General features: G+C 46.4%; 2 protein-coding genes across 2 annotated transcripts in view; both read right to left on the bottom strand.

Moving 5' to 3' along the window:
• LOC135361541 (uncharacterized) overlaps nucleotides 1–24324 on the bottom strand; it is a 71043-nt gene that overhangs the window by 27911 nt on the left and 18808 nt on the right. The window contains exons 11-18 of the mRNA XM_064570066.1: nucleotides 6257–6367; nucleotides 5169–5359; nucleotides 4447–4506; nucleotides 3648–3841; nucleotides 3134–3501; nucleotides 2139–2354; nucleotides 772–875; nucleotides 209–278 (exon numbers count right to left, since the gene is read on the bottom strand). Coding sequence (XP_064426136.1) covers nucleotides 209–278; nucleotides 772–875; nucleotides 2139–2354; nucleotides 3134–3501; nucleotides 3648–3841; nucleotides 4447–4506; nucleotides 5169–5359; nucleotides 6257–6367 — 1314 coding nt within the window. The remainder of the gene's footprint in view (nucleotides 1–208; nucleotides 279–771; nucleotides 876–2138; nucleotides 2355–3133; nucleotides 3502–3647; nucleotides 3842–4446; nucleotides 4507–5168; nucleotides 5360–6256; nucleotides 6368–24324) is intronic.
• LOC135361542 (ral guanine nucleotide dissociation stimulator-like) lies at nucleotides 20794–22807 on the bottom strand. The gene is made up of 4 exons (XM_064570067.1): nucleotides 22477–22807; nucleotides 21844–21876; nucleotides 21372–21493; nucleotides 20794–21156 (listed from the first exon to the last, which is right to left on the bottom strand). The coding sequence occupies exons 1-4, from the start codon at nucleotides 22558–22560 to the stop codon at nucleotides 21120–21122; spliced, it is 276 nt and encodes a 91-aa protein (XP_064426137.1). The 5' UTR covers nucleotides 22561–22807; the 3' UTR covers nucleotides 20794–21119.

Raw genomic sequence — 24324 nt, 5'->3', positions numbered from 1 at the left:
GCCAACACCACTATACCCTATGACCAGAGACTCCTGTACTTCAAACTGGACCCCCCGCCCCCACTTGCCCATAGGCCACACAGGTCCCTCTTCCTGTTAGTCCAGAACATCTAAATCATTACGTGAGAAACTAACAAAACCACATCCTGCCCAGTCCCCCTTCCCTCTCAGTCCTCCTCTCTTTCCAGACCCCCAGCCTCCACTCTACCTTGGTCATCAGTTCCCTGCTGAGTGACTTGTCTTGGCTTTGGAGCTTCTTAAATTTTTTGTAGCTCTTCCTGAGAAGAGACAAAAGAAAAAAGAGAAATTTAGGAATAACGTGGGGATTTGAGTGCAAGTCCCTTTTATTTCAGAACCAAAAGCTTCATCTGAGTGAGTATTTTCGCTGGGTTCCTTTGTGCACTAAGGTCTCCTTGTGACTGGGGAGGGGGGCTTTCATGGTGGTCACCTGAGGCCTCTATTCACATTTGTATTAAGCTTCTCTGTGTTGCCTAGTTTTGGTTTTCTCTGGGCATATGGTTCAGTTGCTGTAAACACTTGAAAGTCTCCAACTTAAATCAACCCAGTATCTGACATATAAAGAAACGGATTCCTGAAGCCGAACTGGTGGACTGAGGACCCAGAGAGGCTAAAGACCCCAACATCAGCCCAGTCTCTGTCCTCAGGGTTTGCGGCCTCCCAGGAGTTCCCAGCTGACTGATGGAGCAACGACAGACGTATGAGAGATCCCTAATCCATCCTGGTCCAATCTGTGGAGAGAGGCCTATCTACCTGGAAACCTTCCGCCATGTCTTCTTCAGACGGCAAATTGAGGCGTTCTGCAGAGCAGAGAGGATGGCATGCAAAGAGGAGTAGTTCTTCAGAATTTGGCACTCCTGGGGAGGAAAGAGGATGAGCTGTGAGGTGGGGAGCTAGAGCCCTATTTGCTCTAGCTTCAACCCCCTCAGTTTAAAACTCCCCTCTCCTCCCCTCCCAGATGAGATGGAGCCCTGGAAGTGCACATTTAGGGCCAGAAGAGTAACACTCACAGGGAGGAGGATTTTTTTTGGCGGGGGGGGGGGGGGGACTGTTTATTGTTATGTTAATCACCATACATCACATCATTAGTTTTTGATGTACTGTTCCATAATTCATTGTTTGGGCATAACACCCAGGGCTCCATGCAGAACGTGGCCTCTTTAATACCCATCACCGGGCTAACCCATCCTCCCAGCCCCCTCCCCTCTAGAACCCTCAGTTTGTTTTTCAGAGTCCATCATCTCTCATGGTTCGTCTCCCCCTCCGATGTCCCCCCCCCTTCATTCTTCCCCTCCTACTATTGTCTTCTTCTTCTTCTTCTTTTTCTTAACATACATTGCATTATTTGTTTCAGAGGTACAGATCTGTGATTCAACAGCCTTGCACAATTCACAGCGCTCACCATAGCACATACCCTCCCCAATGTCTATCACCCAGCCACCCCATCTCTCCCACCCCACCCCCCACTCCAGCAACCCTCAGTTTGTTTCCTGAGATTAAGAATTCCTCATATCAGTGAGGTCATATGACACATGTCTTTCTCTGATTGACTTATTTCGCTCAGCGTAACACTCTCCAGTTCCCTCCACGTCGTTGCAAATGGCAAGATCTCATTCCTTTTGATGGCTGCATAATATCCCATTGTATATATATACCACATCTTCTTTATCCATTCATTGGTCGATGGACATCTTGGCTCTTTCCACAGTTTGGCTATTATGGACATTGCTGCCATAAACATCGGGGTGCAAGTACCCCTTCGGATCCCTACATTTGTACCTTTGGGGTAAATGCCCAGTAGTGCAATTGCTGGATCGTATGGTAGCTCTGTTTTCAACTTTTTGAGGAACCTCCTTACTGTTTTTTCCAGAGTGGTTGCACCAACTTGCATTCCCACCAACAGTGTAGGAGGGTTCCCCTTTCAGGGAGGAGGATTTTGTTTAATTCAAAGAAGAAGCCAAGTAGGAAGGCCACCACCAGGACATGTGAGTCAAAGTCAGTGTGCCTCTGGCAAGAAAGGCCTACGGACTCTGGAGGGGCTCAGACCATAGAACTGAGAAGGTGAAGAGGCAGTTCCCCAGGATCCAGAGTGGGACTCCACTGGAACTCCCCCAGCATACCTGGGCCACATGGATCCAGTGCTCCACTACCCTGGCCCTGTGCTGGGCAGTCATGCTCGGGTCCCCAAGGCAGGTGGTGAGGACACAGCTGGTCACACTTTGGAAATGCGTGATGGTGGCACGGACTGTGGGTGCCAGGTGCTCATTGCCAGGCTTGTTCCTCTTGGACCAGGTGGAGCCCAGGCAATGACTGGGCACCACCTTCTTGAATAGCTCCTGGGGACCAAGGAGAGTGTCACCTGGCACTGCCACAGCCCAGCTCAGTGTCCACAGTCCCCCACAGGCCCAGGCAGGAGTCACTGGTCAGACCTGGAGCTCAGGAAGCTGAGGAAATGTCTGAGCCTTGTGGAGGTCCCCAGGATTTGTTCTCTGTCTACTGAGGGCATACAGCATGGGATGACTCAGGACCCAATACTGGTGGGGAAGGAAGGATTCATTTGCCTCCAGTCCATCCTCACTAACTCTAAGATTCCAGAAGGTGGCTCAAGTTGGTTCTTCCCAAGAGGGCATCTTTCACCCATCCTGATCACCCTCTGCTCTTTCTACTGAGATGCGTATTCTCCTGTGACAGCTACAACCATGGCCTTGTTTGTCCTCCTTCGAATTAAGTACACATCAGGTGCCTAATAAGTGCTGAGGCTGCTGGGCCTCCTGGGCAGATGGGTGCCAACCCATGGACCTGGCTGCACACAGTGAGTGTTCCTTCCCCACCAACTGGGCTGGGCCCTACCCAGCTTTCTATCTGTTCTACCTCATTTAATCTGCACAGTCAATATCTTTGCAGCAGGTGCTATTGGTGTCCATCTCTACTGACTATGGTGGATAGCAAAGGCTCAGAGGCTAAGAAAGTTACCCAAGTCACACAAATGGCAAGTGGTGGGACTGGGATTTGGACCCACGTCATAAGAGTCCAGATCAGGAAAAGGCAGGTCTGGGGCAACTGATGGCAGAGGGAATCCCTTCCCCCACCCCCCGACAAGAAACCAGCTGCTCACCGCATCTACTATTGTTAATTGTTCTGCCACCAGCTGGGGAGGGAAGGCCATGAGCTCACGCTTCTCCTCAGCTGGACTGTTCTCACTGGTCACATGCCAGGGGCATGAGGCCTCTGAGGCTGGAGCTGGCTCTGTATCTACTTTCAGAGGTGGAAAGCAAATTCTGAATATAGCTGAACATCCAGCTGACTCCGGCTCAGGGCTTGGCATTTGTGCCAGAGCTGATGTTTGCTCTTGCTCCAATACTGGAGCCGTTGATGGTGGCTCCATCACTAAAGGCGGTAGTAAAAATGGAGCTGGAACACGCTCTAAATCCAGAGTTGGCCTTTGTTCTGACTTTGCAGCAGGCTGGGGCTCTGGAGCTGGCACTGAAGAGGATAAAGAGAAGAGTTCCACAATGTAACGGAGTTTCCATGTGTCTTTCCAAAAACAGGAAGGATCCTACTGCCTTTAAGGGAATACCCAGCACATGAAGCCCACCCTAGATATTTTCCCAGACTGAAGTCCCCCTTACCCTCTTTTTCTGCCTCAGTGGGCCCTAGATGTTCCAAATGGACCATGGACAGTGGGTCACAGCACTTCAGGTCTAAGCCAGGCAAGCTGGCGTGTATGTATGCCACCATCAGTTTTAACCAAGGATGGTGCAGGGTCTGCCAGTCCTCCTGTAAGTATTGATCTGCCCAGCTGTGCAGCATGGGCGAGAGGGCCCTGGGGGAAGTCATGTGTGGAACAGAGTCAGAGGCCCGTCCTTTTTTTCCACACCATGCTTCCACATCCCCCTCCTTGTGTCCGGGCACCAAAGGATGGCCCCACCTCACCCCCAAACACTCTGTGGCCATGTTTTGCAATGGAAGGCATGGTCAGGGGCACATCTAAAGAGAGCCTTGTGAGGCCCATCCTTCCACTGACACTTGTCTCCCAAAGGGCCTGGGCATGGCCTACCCCATCTTCCATGCACATGAGCATTAGGACTGAGGTTTATGGCATATTTGTGAGCAGGCTGCTTACCACACCGATTATTCTGGGCCCCAGGGGTAGTGGTCAAGAGAGATGGATATGGACAGGGCAGGGAGCAGAAGATCGGACTGGAAACGATGAATCGCTCAGGGTCTGACTCAGCTTAGCCTCCCCTCTGCCTCCCAAGGCCTTAGGACCCCATCCACAGCTCTCTGACTCATTTTCTCAGGCGGTGGAAGCCCTCAGACCTCAGCCCTCCATGGGAATCAAACATGTGTGAGATGAGGGTACTACCAGTCCCTCCCCAGGGACTCCCTTACTATCCCATTCTGCTTCTAGGCCCAAGGACTACTCACCTTTTCAGTGGTTCTTCTGTTCCTTCCTCCACGTCTGAACATGGGAAGGAGCGTCTGTATCTACAGGAGGTCATGATGGCATCACATCTAATGTACTGGGAACACAACGGCTTATGACATCTAGTGTGACTCTCTGATTCTCAGACTAGAATTGAGGCCCAAGGATTGAGTCTGCTTCAGCCGTTGCATTATCTTAGTGTCTACAAAATGTCTGCATGTGTTTAATATGTATTGTTGAATGCATGAATCTCAACCAGAACCTTCCCACACATCTGAGTGGGACTGGAGCTCCTCTTCCTGCCCTCAGAGAGACCTCATCTGGCTACACCAAAGACAAGGACCAGGAATAGCTGGATGGAATCTCAAAATTTCTTTGCAGTTGGGAAACTGGGTTGCTTTCCATGTGCTTTCCAAGCTCACAGAAACCACAGGCCAGGGAAGGGCAAGGCAGAGAACTCTTCCACTAGGGACAGAGAAATAACAAACATGAAGATGCCCAGCATGTCCAGCAGTCCTATCTGCAGAGCAACGTACCAGGTAAGCACCTACCATGGGCTTATTATCCCATGATTGCCTACAATAACTCTGTCATGTTTATTCTTTTCCCACCCTACTTCTCAGAAGAGCAAAGTGCAGTGCAGAGAGGTATGTTGACATTCCCCAGACACACAGTTAGTAGGCAGGAGACTCACCATAATGCTATGGAGGGAGCAGGCACTCACCTTTTAAAAAAATGGCCCAGGATCTGTTGGGAGCTGGTGAAGGCCTGGTAGGGGTCCAGGAATGTGGTGATGTAGGAGATGTTTTCACTTGGGTATGCTGGTACCAGGGACTCTAACATTTGAATTGTGCCTTCCTGGAGCGTCCGCATTGTGCAGGCCTCATCCAGGCACAGTGTGGACTCCTTTTCACACTTGGTGGACAAGAGGAACATATAATCAGCAGCATCACCATGAGCCACCAGGAACATCAGGGTCTGGAGCTCAGGCTGGAAAGTCCCACCACCTCATGAACTAGTGCAAGAAGAGGGACCTGAGTGCCTATACCATAAAATGTTCTAGGCTTTAAAAGTGCATTTTGCATATGATCTCACTCATATGTGGAATTTCAGAAAGAAAACAGGTGAACATATGGGAAGGGGGGGTGAAAGGAGAGAGGGAAACAAACCATAAAAGACTCTTAACGATAGAGAACAAACTGAGGGTTGATGGAGGGAGGTGGGTGGGGGGCATGGGCTAGATGGGTGATGGATATTAAGGAGGGCACTTGTTGTGATGAGCACTGGGTGTTGTATGGAAGTGATGAACCACCGAATTCCACTCCAGAAACCAATATTGCACTGTATGTTAACTAAATACAATTTAAATTAAAAAAGGAAAGTTTTTAAATAAAATAAATAAATAAAAGTACATTTTTATTTGGGGGAATGATAAATAATTGATACCTCCAAGGCATTTTGTTAGCTGAAAACCATAGCACCTCTCTGTATTAACATCCCATATTAAGAGGATTATCCCAGTGAGTCATCAACAAACTTGCCCACTGTAGATACTGGGAAAGAGAGGATTAGGGATTTCATATGGTTGCTCAAGATCATGCACATCAGAACGGAGAACCATTTAAAGATAGGCTGCATGACATTCCCACTAAATTACCTGAGGCTTGGTCAGCTCCTGACAGCGACAGGAAGGATATGGAGTAGCCACATTCCTGGAATGGTCTCGGGTAGTTGCCAGATATGAGTCCGGGTTCTGGGCCCACCCCAGTCCCGGCTGTGGTAACCTGTAACCTCCTCTGTGCCTACACTTACCCAAGACCAATGTCGGCCCTTCTTGGTGTCCCGGTGCATCTGCCCCTTGTCTAGGGAGATGGAGTAGTTGAACCCATCAGCCAGCTCCTCGATGATCTCCTGGTTTGAGTTCTGCAAAGACAGTGCCTAATAGCTTGGCCAGGAGGAATAAAGGACACGTCTGGACATTGCCACTGGGGGATACTCTCAAGAGAAAATCTGTTCCACCCTTGGGGCAGAGTAGGGCATCTGCAAAGAACTCTACCCAGAGAGGAAACAAGATAAAACCTGTAGCGCTCAGGATTAACATGGGTAGAAGAACTCACCTTCTCATGCACCAGCCGTGACCGAGGTATAAACACGAAAGACCCACCAGGCTTCCAACACCTAACAATCAGCTTCTGCCCAGGAAGGACTCAACCCTGAGTCCTGCCTCCTCTGTCCCCAACACAGACACACAGACACACACACACAAAGACACACACACACGATGAGGGACGAGAGGTGCGGCGCTGCTCAGGTGGAATCACAATTTTGTCCCAGCCTGAATTGGCCTGCCTTGGGCTCCTTTGTGTTACCTTTCGGTGCCTTCTCCAAAATGACCGGATGCGTCGGGACTGATGGCTGAGCCAGTGTCTACAGCGACTAAAAAGATTCTCACTCTGAGCTTTCTTGAGCCCAGATCTTCTGCTACCAGAGAAACAACATTGAAACATCTTGCTCTCCTGACTGTCTCCAGTCAAGTGAGCTGGATAGGGGCTATCTCTAGAATGTAGGTCCTTGGTTACCACAGTTCTAAGTTCTGTTGAGGTCTATGACCACAAAGAAGTGAGGTCACTTTTTGAAGATTCTGTTACCCGGGCCCCTCCTTTCAATCAGACTTATCCAAAGTGCCCTATGGGCTGTTCACTGCTCCTCCTCTTCCCCCATGCCAACTGCTTAACCACACAAAATTAGTCAAAACATCCCTCTTCACACATCCCTGAAAATGTAATGAAGATCCTAGCTTTGAGAAGACAGAGCTGAATCTGGGCCTCCTTTTTCTTACCTATTCTTTGCCCTGGGAAAATCACTGTGCCTCTCAGGTCTTCCCCAGTCTCCAAACCTTCACAAAGGGGATGAGGCTAGAACCTACTTCCTAGGGACCTCAACAGTTGTATCTGAGATAATATCTCTTACACCTGGGGGATGGTGTCATATGTATCTATGACACAATTTAGTGATTGAAGAATTACAAGAAGGGGTTGGAACACCACTCAAAGCAGACCTGGGTTCCAGCAGTATAGTATTGAAAAAGTCACTTCCAACTTTGCCTCATTTTCAGGTCAGAGCCACGGGCGGGGGGGGGGGGGGGAGATGAAATTAATGTAAATTCAGATATTGTTATCCTCTGGCGTAAAATTGTTCCATTGTCTCCTGTTATATTTAGAATAAGACCCGGGGCGCCTGGGTGGCTCAGTCGTTAAGCGTCTGCCTTCGGCTCAGGTCATGATCCCAGGGTCCTGGGATCGAGCCCCGCATCGGGCTCCCTGCCCCGCGGGAAGCCTGCTTCTCCCTCTCCCACTCCCCCTGCTTGTGTTCCCTCTCTCGCTGTGTCTCTCTCCGTAAAATAAATAAAAAATGTTAAAAAAAAAAAAAAAAAAGGATAAGACCCATGATCGTCATCACAGCTTATGGGGTGGACTGCCTCCACAATGGCTTTCAGTGATCCCCACCCCTGGTATACACATCCCGGTGTAACCACTAAGCATTTAGAAACTGGGCTTTGACCAACAGAATATGGCCAACGTGATGGGATGTCTAAATTTGAGACAAAATGCCAAAAACACTCTCTTTCCTCTCACTCCATCGCTTGTGTTTCCTCTCTCTGGCACGCGCTCTCTCTCTCCCTCTCTCTCTGACTTGCTCTCTTTGTCATATCCCCAGGCAATCAGGCCCTGATGCTTTGAGCTGCCCCGTTAGAGGCTCACATAGAAGAGAAACAAGGGAGTGCCCAAGCTGACAGATGGGAAAGAACTCAGTCTCTCTGTTGAAACTGCATTGTGAGTTCTGTGAGTGAACTTGGGAGCAAATCCTCCACAGTCCAGCCTTAGATGAGGCTACAGCCCCAACCTTGTGATACATCCTGAGGCAGAGACACAGGGGGTGTCATGCCTGGACAGCTGGTCCACACAAATGGTGAGATATTAAATATTTGTAGCTTTAAAATGCAAGGTATTGGGGCAAGGTAGTCAGAGAGGAAATGGTAACTAACACAGTCCACGAGGCCCCAGAATCTGGCCCTGCCCACATTGCCCACCCCCTCTCTCCTCCAAGGCTCCCTCCAGCCACACTGGCCACTTTTCTAACCTTTTCTGATCAAACCCACTTTTGCCTGTGAGTCTCTGTCTCAGTGGTGCCTTCTCCCTGACACACGGCGCCAAGACTTGTGCAGAGCGGCTTCCTCTTGTCATTTGGGTATCGGCAATGTCACCCCAGTGAGGCCTTTCAGACCCTGCACAGTCCTCCCTCACAGCATCCCACTTTGTTTTCACCACAACACTTGCTCTTTCTTTTTTCACATCTACGTTTTGGTGCTTTTGTCTATCTCCCCCCGAGACTGTGAACTCCTGGCAGGCAGGGACCACTGCCCACCAGCGCTCCTTAGCAAAGCATGAGTGCTTGGTGCATAGTTGCTGAAGGAATAAACGGGAAGATCTTGTACCCCTCCTCGTGTTTTTGAGCACTCAGATAGTGGAGATGAATGCTAGTAATAGGAGATGCAAGTTGTTTCTGGGGCAGGGGGACAGCGAAAAAGACCTCTGTATGACTCTTGGATGCTCCAGTAGCTCAAGAAATGTATAGTTGGTACTGTGTAAGTTTAAGGTGTACAGCATAATTACTGGTCACACATGTATTGTGTAATGATTACCACATTAAGTTCAGTTAACATCCCCACCAAAAAATTATGTATTTCCTTGTCATGAGAAGTCTTAGGATTTATTCTCTTAGCGCCACTCAAGTATACTACACGGCAGTGTTAATTTATACAGTGCTTTTTTTTTTTTTTAAAGATTTTATTTATTTATTTGAGAGAGAGAGAGAATGAGAGACAGAGAGCATGAGAGGGAGGAGGGTCAGAGGGAGAAGCAGACTCCCTGCCGAGCAGGGAGCCCGATGTGGGACTCGATCCCGGGACTCCAGGATCATGACCTGAGCCGAAGGCAGTCGTTTAACCAACTGAGCCACCCAGGCGCCAATTTATACAGTGCTTTATGTCAACTATCTCAATAAAACTGAAAACAGAAAAAACAAAACCTCAGTGGGCACCACTGACACAGGAGGCTACCTTCTTCCTGGAGGCCAGCAGCTGTACGGCACCCCAGCCAGGAACACTAGCAAACAAGACAGGAACCTTTATTTGAGTTTCTGCATGATAGAGGCTCTCCAGAGTCCCAGGGGTAAAGGAGAAGGACCTGCAGGCTTCCAGGGCTGTAGGAGGGGCTTTGAGAGACCCTCATGCTCCCCTATTTCTATCCCCCCTGCCCAACAAGTGTCCTCTTAACTCATGAGGCATCCTTTTCTCCCAATTTTTATTTAAGTTCTAGTTAGTTAACACATGGTGTAACATTGTTTTCAGGAGTAGATTTTAGTGATTCAACACTTATATTTAACCCCCAGTGCTCAACATGACATGTGCCCTCCTTAATGCCCACCACCCATCTAGCCCATCCCCCACCGACCTCCCTCCATCAAACCTCAGTCTGTTCTCTATCGTAAAGAGTTTCTTACGGGTTAGCCCAGTGATGGCTGTTAAGGAGGGCTCGTATTGCATGGAGCACTGGGTGTGGTGAGCAAATGAAGAGTCATCGAGCATTACATGAAGAACTAATGAAGTACTGTGTGGTGGCTAACATAACGTAATAAAATAAAATAATAAAATAAAATTCTTCTTTAGTTTTTATTTTATATATACGTTATATATATAACATATATGTATTCTCTTTTGTTTCCTTGCATTGTATTTTATTTTAACTTTGTATGTTTATGATATATATATTTTTTTTCTTTACTATTTTGGGATCTAGGTTCTTTTTTTTAAAGCTTTTATTTAAAAAATATATATATTTTATTTATTTGTCAGAGAGAGAGAGCACAAGCAGGCAGAGGGAGTAGCAGGTTTCATGCTGTACCGGGAGCCCAAGGCGGGACTCAATGCCAATACCCGGGCATCATGACCTGAGCTGAAGGCAGACACTTAACCTACTGAGCCACTCAGATGTCCCAGGATCTGGGTTCTTTTAAGAAACAAGCCAAAATATACCCAGGGTCTAGTTTATTGTTTTGTTCTGTTTTACTCTTTGTTTGATTTTTTTTTTCTTATTTTGTTTTGTTTCCATTTTCTTCTAGTTTGTTTTGTCTGTATTTTTCTGTTGTTGTTGTTGTTCTTTTTGTCTTTTCTCTGTCTATCATCTATTCTTTTCTGGACATAATGATGAGCCAGAGAAGCTCCTCCAAAAAGAAAAAAACAGGAGGCAGTACTCACTGCCAAGGATTTAATCAATATGGATATAAGGAGGAGGTCAGAACTAGAATTCAAAACAATGATTATAAAGATACTAACTAGACTTGAAAAAAACAAAGGCGGTAGAGAATCTCTTACTGTAGGAATAAAAGAATGAAAATCTAATCAGGCTGAAATTACAAATGTTATTACTGAGATGCAGTAGAAAATGGAGGCTCAAACTGTGGAAAGAGCCAAGATGTCCATCGACAGATGAATGGATAAAGAAGATGCGGTATATATACACAAAGGAATATTATGCAGCCATCAAAAGGAATAAGATCTTGCCATTTGCAACGACGTGGATGGAACTGGAGGATATTATGCTGAGCGAAATAAGTCAAACAGAGAAAGATGTGTATCATATGACCTCACCGCTATGAGGAATTCTTAATCTCAGGAAACAAACTGAGGGTTGCCAGAGTGCGGGGTGGTGTGGGAGGGATGTGGTGCCTGGGTGATAGACACTGGGGAGGGTATGTGCTCTGGTAAGCGCTGTGAATTGTGCAAGACTGTTGAACCTCAGATCTGTACCTCTGAAACAAAGAATGCAATATATGTTAAGAAAAAAAAAAAAAAGAAGAGGAAGATAGCAGGAGGGGAAGAATGACGGGGGGAAATCGGAGGGGGAGACGAACCATGAGAGAGGATGGACTCTGAAAAACAAACTGAGGGTTCTAGAGTGGAGGGCAAGTGGGAGGATGGGTTAGCCTGGTGATGGGTATTAAAGAGGGCACGTTCTGCACGGAGCATTGGGTGTTATGCACAAACAATGAATCATGGAACACTACATCTAAAACTAATGATGTAATGTATGGTGATAAACATAACAATAAAAAATTAAAAAAAAAATGGAGGCTCTAACTGCTAGGATAAATGAGGTAGAAGAGAGATTCCGTGATATATAAGACAAAGTGATGGAGAATAAGGAAGCTGAGGAAAAGAGAGAAAAACAACTACTGGATCATGAAGGGAGACTTGGAGAAATCAGTGTTACCATAAAGTGAAATAATATTCAAAGAATAGGGGTCCCAGAAGAAGAAGTGTGGGGAAAGGGGCAGAAGGTTTATTTGGACAAATTATAGCTGAGAACTTCCTTGATCTGGGGAAGGAAACAGACATTCAAGTCCAGGAGGCAGAGAGAACTCCCCTCAAAATCAATAAAAATAGGTCAACACCACTACATATAACAGTGAAACTTCCAAATATCCGGGATAAAGAGAAAATCCTGAAAGCAGCTTGGGACAAGAGGGCCCACAAGAGATTCATTTTAGATTCAAAGACACCTCCAGATTGAAAGTGAGGGGGTAGACAACCATTTATCATGCTAATGGATACCAAAAGAAAGCTGAAGTAGCAATCCTTATGTCAAACAAACTAGATTTTGTTTTATTTATGTTTTATTTTCTATTTAAAATCAATTAATTAATGTATAGTGTATTATTAATTTCAGAGGTAGGATTTAGTGATTCATCGGTTGTATACACTACCCAGTGCTCATTACATCCAGTGCCGTCCTTAATGCCCAGCACCCAGTTACCCCATCCCCCCACCCACCACCCCCTCCAGCAACCCTCAGTTTGCTTCCTGGAGTTAATAGTTTCTTATGGTTTGTCTCCCAATCTGAGTTCATCTTATTTTATTTTTCCATCGCTTCCCTTATGTTCATCTCTTTTGTTTCTTCAATTCCACATATGAGTGAAATCACCTGATATTTGTCTTTCTTTGACAGATTTATTTTGTTTAGCATACTACCCTCTAGTTGCATCCACATCGATGCCAATGGTAAGATTTCATTCTTTTTGATGGCTGAGTATATATATATATATATATATATATATATATATATATATATATATATAATTACATCTTCTTTATCCATCGTCTATCGATGGACATCTGGGCTCTTTCCATCTTTTGGTTATTGTGGACATTGCTGCTATAAACATTGGGGCTCATGTGCCCCTTTGAATCACTGTTTGTATCCTTTGGATAAATACCCAGTAGTGCAACTGCTGGGTCTTAGGATAGTTGTATTTTTAACTTTTTGAGGAACCTCCATACTGTTTTCCAGAAGAGCTGTACCAGCTTGCGTTGTCACCAGCAGTGTAAGAGGGTTCCCCATTTCTGCATCCTCACCAACATCATTTGTTTCCTGAGTTGCTAATTTTAGCCATTCTGACTGGTATGAGGTGGTATCTCATTGACGTTTTGATTTGTCTTTCTCTGATGCTGAGTGATGTTGAGCATTTTTTCATGTGTCTGTTGGCAATTTGTACGCACACAAACTAGATTTTAAACAACGACCGTCATAGGAGATGAAGAAGGACACTATATCATAATAAAAGTGTCTATCAAACAAGAAGGCCTAACAATGGTAAATATTTATGCCCCTAACATGGGACAGCCAATTATATACACCAATTAATAATAAAACTAAAGAAACACACTGATAATAATACAATAACAGCAGGGGACTTTAACACCCCACTCACTGCAATGGACAGTGGAAGAAGGAAGAAGGAACTTCTGCTTCATCCAAGCAGAAGATCAACAAGGAACAAGGGCTTTAAATGACATATTGGACCAGATGGACTTCACAGATATACTCAGAACATTTTATCTTAAATCAAAACATTCTTTTCAAGTGCACATGGAACATTCTCCAGAATAGGTCACATACTGGGTCACAAATCAGAACTCAACTGGTACAAAAAGACTGAGATCATACCATGCATATTTTGAGACCACGATGCTCTGAAATTTGAAGTCAACCACAAGAATGAATTTGGAAGGACCACACATACATGGAGGTTAAAGAACATCCTACTAAAGAATGAATGGGTCAACCAGAAATTAAAGAAGAATTAAAAGAATACTTGGAAGCAAATGAAAATGGAAACACGACAGTTCAGAACCTTTGGGAGGCAACAAAGGCAGACCTAAGAGGGAAGTATATAGCAATACAGGCCTTTCTCAAGAAACAAGAAAAGTTTCAAACACACAAGCTAACCTTACACCTAAAGGAGCTGGACAGAGAAGAGCAAATAAAGCCTAAACCCTGCAGGAGAAGAGAAATAATAAAGATTAGAGTAGAAATCAATGATCCAGAAATAAAGACAAAACAAAACACAAAAAACGGTAGAGCAGATCAACAGAACTAGGAGCTGGTTCTTTGAATGACTTAACAAGATTGATAAAATCCAAGCCAGACTTCTCAAAGACAAAAGAGAAATGACCCAAATAAATAAAATCATGAATGAAAGACCAATGCCGCAAAACTATAAACCATTATAAGAGCATATTATGAGTAACTACATGCCGACAAATTAGGCAATCTGGAGGAAACATATAAACTACCAAAACCGAAACAGGAAGAAATAGAAAATCTGAAGAGACCCAATAACCAGCGAAGAAATTGAAGCAGTGATCAAAACTCTCCCAACAAACAAGAGTCCAGGGCCGGATGGCTTCCCAGGGGAATTCTACCAAACATTTAAAGAACAATTAATACCTATTCTTCTGAAGCTGTTCCAAAAAATAGAAACAGAAGGAAAACTTCCAAACTCATTCTATGAGGCCAGCACTACCTTGATCCCCAAACCAAAGACACCACCAAAAAGGAGAAATACAGGCCAATATCCCTGACGAACATGGATGAAAAAAAAGTTCTCACCAAGACGCTAGCTAATAGGATCCAACAGTACATTAAAAGGATTATTCACCATGACCAGGTGGGATTTATTCCTGGGCAGCAAGGGTGGTTCAACATACCCAAATCAATCAACGTGGCACACCACATTAAGAAAAGGAAGGATATGAAACACAGGATCCTCTCAATAGATGCAGAGAAAGCTTTTGACAAAACACGGCATACTTTCTTGAAAGAAAAAAAAAACAACCCTCAACAAAGTAGGGATAGAGGGAACATACCTCAACATCATAAAGGCCATATACGAAAGACCCACAGCTAATATCATCCTCAACAGGGAAAAGCTGAGAGCTTTTCCCCTAAGGTCAGGAAAACGACATGGATGTCTACTCTCACCACTGTTGTTCACCATAGTACTGGAAGTCCTAGCCTCAGCCATCAGACAACAAAAAGAAAAGGCATCCAAATTGGAAAAGAAGAAGTCAAACTTTCACTCTTTGCAGATGACACTCTGAGTACAAAATCCCAAAGACATCACCAAAAAAATTGCCAGAACTGATAGAGGAATTCAGCAAACTGGTAGGATATAAAATCAATGCACAGAAGTCTGTTGCATTTCTATACACCAGCAATGAAGTAAATCAAGGAATTGATCACAGTTACAATTGCACCCTAAACCATAAGATACGTAGGCATAAAGCTAACCAAAGAGGTAAAAGATCTTTACTCTGAAAACTAGAGAACACTTACGAAAGAAACTGAGGAAGATACAAAGAAATGGAAAAACTTTCTATGCTCATAGATTGGAAGAACCAATATTGTTAAAATGTCTTTGCTACCCAGAACAATCCACACATCCAATGCAATCCCCGTCAAAATACCACCAGCATTTTTCACAGAGCTGGAACAAACAATTCTAAAATTTGTATGGAACCAGAAAAGACCCCGAATAGCAAAAGGAGTGTTGAGAAAGAAAACCAAAGCTGGAGGCATCACAGTTCTGGACTTCAAGCTACATTACCAAGCTGTAGTCACCAAGACAGTATGGTTACTAGCACAAAACCAGACAGAGATCAGTGGAACAGAATGGACCCTCAACTCTATGGCCAACTAATCTTCAACAAAGCAGGAAGGAATATCCAATGGGGGAAAAGACAGTCTCTTCCACAAACGATGTTGGGAAAACTGGACAGCCACATGCAGAAGAATGAAACTGGACCATTTTCTTACAGCATACATAAAAATAAATTCCAAATGGATCAAAGACCTACATGGGAGACAGAAAACCAGCAAGAGCCTAGAGGAGGGGCGCCTGGGTGGCTCAGATGGTTAAGCGTCTGCCTTCGGCTCAGGTCATGATCCCAGGGTCCTGGGATCGAGTCCCACATTGGGCTCCCTGCTCAGCGGGAAGCCTGCTTCTCCCTCTGCCTCTCTCTCTCTCTCTGTCTCTTATGAATAAATAAATAAAATCTTAAAAAAAAAAAAAAAAAAGAGCCTAGAGGAGAACACAGGCAGCAGCATCTTTGACCTCGGCCGCAGCACCTTCTTGCTAGGCTCGTCTTCAAAGGCAAGGGAAACAAAAGCAAAAAATGAATTATTGGGACTTCATCAAGATAAAACACTTCTGCACAGGGAAAGAAACAGTCAAGAAAACTAAGAGGTAACCTACGGAATGGGAGAAGATATTGGCAAATGCCATATCTGAGAAAGAGTTAGTTATAAAGAACATACCAACCTCAACGCCCAAAACACAAATAATCCAGTTAAGAAATGGGCAGAAGGCGTGAATAGCCACTTTTCCAAAGGAGACATCCAGATAGCTAGCAGACACGAGAAAAGATGCTCAACATCACTCATCATCAGGGAAATGCAAATCAAAACCACAATGAGATACCACCTCACACCTATCAGAATGGCTAAAATGAACAACACAAGAAACAGCCGGTCTTGGGGAGCATGCAAAGAAAGGGGAACTCTCTTACACTGTTGGTGGGAATGCAAACTGGTGCAGCCACTCTGGAAAACAGTATGGAGGTTCCTCAAGAAGTTAAAATTGGAACTACCTTACCATCCAGCAATTGCACTACTTAGTGGGTATTTGCCCAAGGGAACAGGACGCTTTTAACAACACATAGGAACAGACTTTCTGATTTAGAAAATAAAAGGGAGAAGTAACGACATAGACAATGGAGAATCTATGGATAAAAATATCAATTCTTATGGGAGAGTGGCTTATAATAAGAAATTAGACTATATATTTTCACTTTTGGATGGAGATCCACAAAATTAAAACAAATGCCTTCAGATTTTGAATTTTTAATGGCAGGAAATATGATTAGCAATGAATTATATATAATTAACAAAAAGCAGTCACTGTCTTGGCTCTTTAATATTCTGAAGGTTTAAGTTTTGATATATTTCATCTTAAATGGTTTTAAACAGCAGGCAGGTATTAGTATATTAAAAATCACCATTATGTTTTGATCCTCTAAAACTGATTCATGATATTTTCTTAGTACATTATTATAAAACTATGCTAGTGGCCTGGATTTATTATTACTTTTTAACCACGCTAGTCACATTGGAGTCCTGTAAAGTTGTTTAAAGAGCTAATATTTAAAAATATTTAAGGTCGCCACTATATTATGAGAAAATGTCAAACATACAAAATACTCTCTTTTGAAAACAAGCTAAGAAGTATATTTTAAATACGGATAATTTGTCTTCCTTTTTAAAGCCAAGAAACTAAAATTATAACAAATTCTGCTTTTGACATACTTGAAATATCGTATCTTAAAATAACATCTTTTAATACACCTACTACTTACTTTTTCAATATATTTAAAATACTTCTGGGGCGGGTGCCTGGGTGGCTCAGTCGGTTAAGCGTCTGCCTTCAGCTCAGGTCATGATCCCAGGGTCCTGGGATCGAGTCCCACATCCGGCTCCCTGCTCAGTGGAAGTCTGCTTCTCCCTCTGCCTGCCGCTCCCCCTGCTTGTGCTCTCTCTGTGTCAAATAAATAAATATTTAAAAAATAATAATAAAATAAAATAAAATAAAATAAAATACTTCTTGGACACCTGGGTGGCTCAGTCGGTGAAGCGTCTGCCTCCAGATCAGGTCACGATCCTGGAGCCCTGGGATGGAGCACCGCATCAGGCTCCCTGCTCAGCGGAGAGCTGGCTTCACTCTCTCCCTCTGTCCCTTCCCCTACTTGTGCTCTTTCTCCCTCCCTCTCTCTGTCAAATACATAAATAAAATCTTTTAAAAATATATATTTTTAAATACTTTCACATTATACGAAAAATTAACCATTAAAAATTAATTTAGGGAGGTATGTAGTTTTATACTTTTACCCTTAGGACTGTGGATTCCATACATCTCTGCCAGGTACATCCCATGTCCCTCAGCTCATTGGACTGGAAGGTCCTGAGATCTTGTATATTCCTTTCATCATCATCATCACCATCATCATCCACGTGTTTCTCTCTCTCTGAACCTGTGCAGGGGTTTCTCCCCCCAGAACAACCCCGAATCTATAAGAAAACCCCAGAGCATTATTTTGACCCACCACGTCCCTTAAAGAACAGATCCTGTTGTAAAAATCCCTAGTGTTAAGGTATTACCTGAGAAAGCAGAAAATAACCCACATGGGACTAGTCCAAAAAAGGCAGGCTCTGAAGAAAATCCTCTGGGACAGACAAGTGGCGGCCCAGCCCCCTCCTTAGCCACTGTGGCGCGCACAGGGGAGTGTTCGCCTCACACTGATGCCACCCCACGCAGTCCTGAAGCCATGGCGAGCCTCCTGGGAAGTTCCTGAGGAAATTACCTCACTGAGGATGAGCTGAACGCCCTCTGAAGGAACACTCACGTGGGCCATCCTCCTCTTAAAGGGTGGAGTCCGTCGCCCCCTGCTGGCTGTCGGGTGTAGCGCAGGATGCTGAGAACTCACTGTTTGGGGTGGCCATGCATGGCCTTTCTGCCTTCCAGGGCCGCGCAGGCTGCTCTGGGATCGCAGGAAATGGATGGGCACCTCCTCCTGGCCAGGTTGCTGAATCACTCAAAAATCTCAATGCCCCAGCTTTCTTGCTGACTGCATCTGTGATGCTCTGCTCTAGCCATGCCTACTCTCTTGCCTGGAACATGCCTCACTCCCTGAAGCCCCACGGCCTGGAGAACAAGGGAGTCATCAGGCTTTTGGGTCATCTCAAAAGAATCGCCTCCGTGCCATGACATAAGGACAGTAACCATTTCAGCTCCCGAAAAAGAGCCACCCATTTCCGCCATCACATTCTCCACTGGATCTTTAACCTATTACATACAGAGAACAGCAGCTCTCCTTGGGGTAAGGTCCTCCTTGAGGCACTAATATGTGGACTTGATCACAATCACAAATAACTGAAGCAGAAGATGAAAGTGGAAAATCTTTGGCTTGTCCTCATTTTGAAATTATGGTCTAGAGGCACTTCCAAAAACTCAAGTGGTGGGGTGCCTGGGTGGCTCAGTCGTTAAGCGTCGGCCTTCGGCTCAGGTCATGGTCCCAGGGTCCTGGGATCGGGCCCCACATCAGGCTCCCTGCTCAGCAGGAGGCCTGCTTCTCCCTCTCCCACTCCCCCTGCTTGTGTTCCCTCTCTTGCTGTGTCTCTCTCTGTCAAATAAATAAATAAAAATCTTAAAAAAAAAATCAAGTGGTTATCTATACAGCTGGAATGCCTTCGAGCTTTGTCAAGGAAGGAATCAAACTGTGTTGGAATTTGTTTTTTTTTGTTTTTTTTTTTTTTAGTTTTCGGTTGTTGTTGTCCTCACTTACCAAGTCCTCTGAAAAACTAATGAATAGGGTGGAACATTAGATCCCCTCTATTCAGTTATGTTTTTGTGCACAAGAACATAATCTGCACTCATACTATCTATAAAATATCTGAAAATGTAAGAATGGTAATACATTTAAAATATGATACAGCTTAAATACACAAAAAATGATTTAGAGAGAACGTGATCTATGTTTCTTAAATAAAGGAACTTACGAATTACATTTTACATTTATCCTCTCAGAATTCTTTGCGTTAAAACTTTAACTCCTAATCATGGTGTGGGAACTTCAGGTGAGCTCAGGACAGTGTCTGTTTTTCACCCAGATTGTACGCAATTCAGTATTTAAATTGATAGTTCTGTGCCCATGCATGTCCATAGATCATCAGTTTGATGGCATTTCCCGTGATGGAACTCCCTGCACCCTCCCCTCTCATGCCTCATCTTGCCAAGAGGAAAGGCTCACCCCTGCCCCCCTTGACGTCACTAAAGCATTAAACTATGGCAAAGAATGCAGCCATTCATGGGCTTGGGCCTAGCTACCAATGTAGGACAGATCAGTAACAACACAGCTGTGTAGACACACTTGTGACTGTCTGAGACCATGGACTTCAGAACCACATGGACCCAGAAGTCATCTTGGCCAGTAAGGGAGAATGTGGGAATTCTCACTGGCCATGTATATGGACCTGATTTTGGCAACTAAGAAACCATCCCACATCCAGCAAGTCCCAGCCAAGAAGGAGTGGCAACGATGGAGGGAATTTCTGCCTTAAAGAGAATTGTATAAGAACTGCGGGGATGCTGAAAATCTTATTCATAGATAGCATAAATGTTTATGGAAGGAGGCCCAGCTGTAGCTTCCAAACACGCATCACAATCTTGATCCCAGATATAAGACAAGTAGGAAAAGGAATTCAGGAGTCATGGACAAATATCCCAGGAGGATTCAGATATAGGTAGAGGGAGGAGGGAGCCCCTAGAGGGAGACTGAGGATGGGAAGTCCTGCCTGCCCTTAGGCTAGTCACAAATTATCATCTGCTGGCCTTGTCCTTTTCATGTGCGCCCTTTGGTCTCTTTTCATGGTTTTCCCTACTTAGTGCTGATGCCATTCCAGATGTTGAGCTAGAGAACTGCAAGTTTTTAATAACTTGTCAAAAGAAACCTCAACAAGAGAAGCCACAAATGTTTCCTCTTCCTCCGAAGTGTGCAAAAGTAGGCGCTGTCCTGGGGCGGGAAGCGGTCCTGGCAAATTGTTAGACTCCCAATTTCAGGGATTGTTGCTATGTCTGTAAGAGTAGCCTCAACCTCTAGACCCTGGGAGGTTGGAGGACTGTCACTGCTCCTCACAGGTGAGCAACACTGAAGTGAACATATCCTCTGAGGAAGGGGAATGGGGGGCCGCTTCACTAGTAAGAGTGTGGCATGGACTTTCTCCTCTCTCACACATACAGTAAGCTGCAAGATTTCTTTATTCAAGAAGGAACGTGAGCATCTGTTCATCATTTAAATTAGCGCAGGAAGTAAAAGAATCAAATAAGAACTCTCAGGCTTTCAAAGCAACAGGACTTTAATATAATAATATTTAAATCTGGCATTTACTAAGTATCACCCCTCCAAATGACTATGTATGGGCCTTGGAGAAGAGAAGGCAGGGGGATGGGTGGGATCATTGTCTCTTCCCCTGGCCTTCAGGGGACCACAGGAAGAGCCTCCCAATGGTCTCCTTCCCCTCAGAGCAGGGGTCCTGGAACCCCCAAGCATCCCAGCTGTGTCCCCACAGCTGAGGGAGAGGTGGCACTGCCAGCCCGGACACTCACTCGCCCCTGAGCTTGACGATGGCTGGCTCTTCTGGGCCTTCCCAGTTCTGCTGGCTGACTAGGATCGGGGCTCCAGCTGGCAGGACAGGATGTAGCTACAGGACAGAGTGACACCTGTGAGCCGGTCAGGAGCCACAGCTAAGGTGTCCTTCCCAGTGTCTGACCAGCAGCTAAAGTCCAGGTACACCAGGGGTCACCGTGCAGCAAGGTCTCGGGCTGTCCAGGGAGCCATGCACACAGGTTCTCTGGACTGGCCACCAGGGAGAGTCTACCACTGCCCGCCCCCATCTCCTGCCTGGCCTCATCTCACCTCTCATTCTCACTGAGCCTCTCCAGGTCTCGGAACCAGGCCCCAAATTGCTCGTTGGGGTTGAGGTTGTAATTATCTGCGGCCACCTGGAGCAGCAGGATCTCCCTCATTATTTCATATTCCTGGGGCCAGAGAGGAGGACAGGATACAGACAAGGCCTCATGGGGGATGAGGACTGGGACAGGGGATAGGTCCGGGGTCTTTGCATACACGGGAACCCTCCTTCCCTCAGTTCCATCTAGGCCATAGCTGTTCTCAAGGGTAGGTGGAAGTAGCCCGTCCTCAAGGAAGTTTGCCTTGATTCTCCCCCCACCCCCAAATGTCAGTTGGCTGGGTCTTCTACTTCTCTGCTATCAAACTTGCCCAACAAACATAAAACATGGGATGGAGCCAGGGAGCAATCTGTTGGGGGGTGGGGGTCTCTGATTTCCACTCCCCAACCTCTCCCGCAGGAAGTGCCACAGCTGCTCACCGCATTCCTTTTCCTGAGATTGATCTCTCCCCCCTGGAAGGCAGACAATCAAAATCCATCGGAAAGAGCCCAATAGCCATTACTAGTCCCTCTATGCCCACTCCTTCTCATGTTGCACTACTGCCGGGTCCCACAAGGGGGCCAGGCACATACAGAAAACGGGACAAGGCTCTAGCCAGGTTCTGGGCCCAAAGAAGGGGGCACATGGGGACAGAGGCTCAGGAAGCTTATAGCCCGGCCCTTTCTGATGATAATACAAGGAGGCTGAGGCCTCAGGCAGGAAGGGACTGCTCACTTATATGCTTCCTGACGTGGAGGGGCCAGACTTGGCTCTCTCCCAAGGGGCATCATATGAGGAAAAGGCTGATTCCAGCTCTGTCAGAACCTGTGCACTGTGCAGTCAGGCATGTCTGCTGCTTTACCAGCCTGGGGAACCCAGAACAATGTCTTATTTATGCGGAGTCTCCCTTCACTCGCCCTTCAGATGGGCATGATTTAGCAGCTCACAGGAGTGGCTGTGAGGTTCTCAGGAGAGGAGTTTTGCCAAGTTCTGACAGCTCAGGGCTCAGCACAGGGGCTCTCTGCTCCCAAGCCTCAGTCATGGTTCCCTGCTTAGTCCCCAGGCTCACCCACCTCCAGATAATCCTCCATGGTCAGGTGCATCATCAGCAGTTCACTGAGAAATGTTCGAAGGTAGGGGACAACACCCTGTGCCATTGTGGTAGGGGTGGGATGAGGCCCTGCTCTCAGGAGCCCCCACAGCCTTTCACAGAAAACTCCTCACCCTCAGCCTCCTGGCCCACCCCAGGGTTCCCACATGGAGCAGACTATGTCCCTCAGCAGCCTCCTCCCAATTCCCCCTCTCCTCACCCTCCAAGACCACCAGACTCCTAATCACTTCCCAGGACCTGACTTTGGCCAATCACAGGGTGTGTGGTCCCAGGCCCCTCCCTACCCCCAAATCCATCCTGCACCCAGCTTTACACACCATCTTCCTGGTCACTTCTAAGGAAGGATTTCAGGCACTGCGACAAGAGGAGTCAGGGCTGGAGTAAGAAGGGCCTTCCTCTCTTGATTTGGAGGCCTCCTGCTGGGAGGGGGAGCCCCTGCTCTCACCCTGGAGCCCCTGCCCCACAGGCACACTTACTTTCTGCTGCTGCTGCTGCCTCTCCTGGGTTTTCTGGGTGTTGATCTCCGGGGTGACAAACTTGGAGGGTGCCTCCTGCCAGGGTTGCGGACAGTGAGGCCACACCACTCCCCTCGCTCAAAGTCTCTTCAGCACTACTACGGGTTTTGGCCACCGGACGTCTGACCTGAGTCATCTGGTACCAGTGCTCTTCTGTCTTCCCAGTGTGTTCTGATTCTGGATCAATCCTAGCTCCAACACTCACTCTGTGTGTGGCCCAGGGACTGTGGCCTGGCCTCCCTAGGCCTGCTTCCTCATCTGAAAAGGGTGAGAACTCCACCCCCCGCACAGGGTCTCCTGAGGACCCAGTGCCATACTTCTATCATCACTGTTCCTGCCCTCGCACATCCAGATGGAGCAGGAAAGATCCACACATTCCTTTCCTCCCTCGGACCTCATCACCACTTGCTGAGGCCTGCACCACAGAATCATCATCTCCCCATTTCCCAGATGAGGCCCGAGAGGGGCAATAAGTTTTTCAGGGGCTCACACATTGAGAGGTCACTGTTCCCTTTTAGCCAGAGACCCTGCCTCAGCGGCTCTCACTCAGTCTGAGACCACCACTGACCACAAATCCTTCCCTCTGGGCTCTTGAGGAAAGTCCAGGCCCCTACCTGGACCAAGCCACAGATGGAGAGGGATGGGGTGTTCTCAAAGTCTGGATAAGCAGCTCCTGCCAGCCTTAGCCGATCTGGAGTCTCTGCATCCAGACCAAAACCAAGGCAAAGCCAAAGATTTCACCTCCCCCAAGCAACAACTCCTCAGGGCATTCCTCAACTCAGCAGTCTTTCTTCATTCACTCAGGAAGGCAACCCTGAAAGCGCTACCTCTGACTGACAGAGAAGAGGATGACAGGACACTTTGTTTCCCCATTTACATGAAGCTTCTGATGAAGGAAGGACCCACTACCCACTGCGAAACTACCATTTCCCCCAGGCCCTCCTCATTAGCCACTGAGGGCATATGTCATTCTCAACTGGACACTCAGGTGAAGACTAGCCAGTGAGTGAATAGCAGTGGCTGCCATAGGGGCACGGTGTGGAGTCACAGAAGGCACACACATCTGTCTCTGGCCCAGCCATTTGGACCCAAGCCTGGGAAGCCTTTTTGTCCACCTGGTCCATGGGAATCCCCCGGGACATGCCCTCCCCTTGGAGGTGTTGCAAAAACAGAAGTAAAAGCACAGTCCTGGCTTTCTGAGAGCACGGTGGGCTGGTCTCGGAAAGAGAGGACTCCCTAACCATCCCATCCCCTCATTAGTGCCAGCAGGATGGGCCCTCACGGAAGCAGGAGAC

This window comes from Mirounga angustirostris, unplaced genomic scaffold, assembly GCF_029215605.1.
Source record: "Mirounga angustirostris isolate CCGP_5_RB_7025 unplaced genomic scaffold, mMirAng1.0.hap1 SCAF_9, whole genome shotgun sequence".
NCBI lineage: Eukaryota > Metazoa > Chordata > Mammalia > Carnivora > Phocidae > Mirounga > Mirounga angustirostris.
The sequence above is the reverse complement of the archived record's forward strand: the minus strand, read 5'-3'. Positions and strand labels throughout refer to the sequence as shown.

Bases quoted from the DNA above. Each gene is read 5' to 3' on its own strand.
- LOC135361542 (XM_064570067.1), bottom strand. From the start codon at position 22,560: ATGGCACAGGGTGTTGTCCCCTACCTTCGAACATTTCTCAGTGAACTG. The intron at 21,877-22,476 runs GTGGGTGAGCCT...TCTGCCTTCCAG, and splicing joins CCATGGAGGATTATCTGGAG to GGGGGAGAGATCAATCTCAG. The intron at 21,494-21,843 runs GTGAGCAGCTGT...CTCTGGCCCCAG, and splicing joins ATCTCAGGAAAAGGAATGCG to GAATATGAAATAATGAGGGA.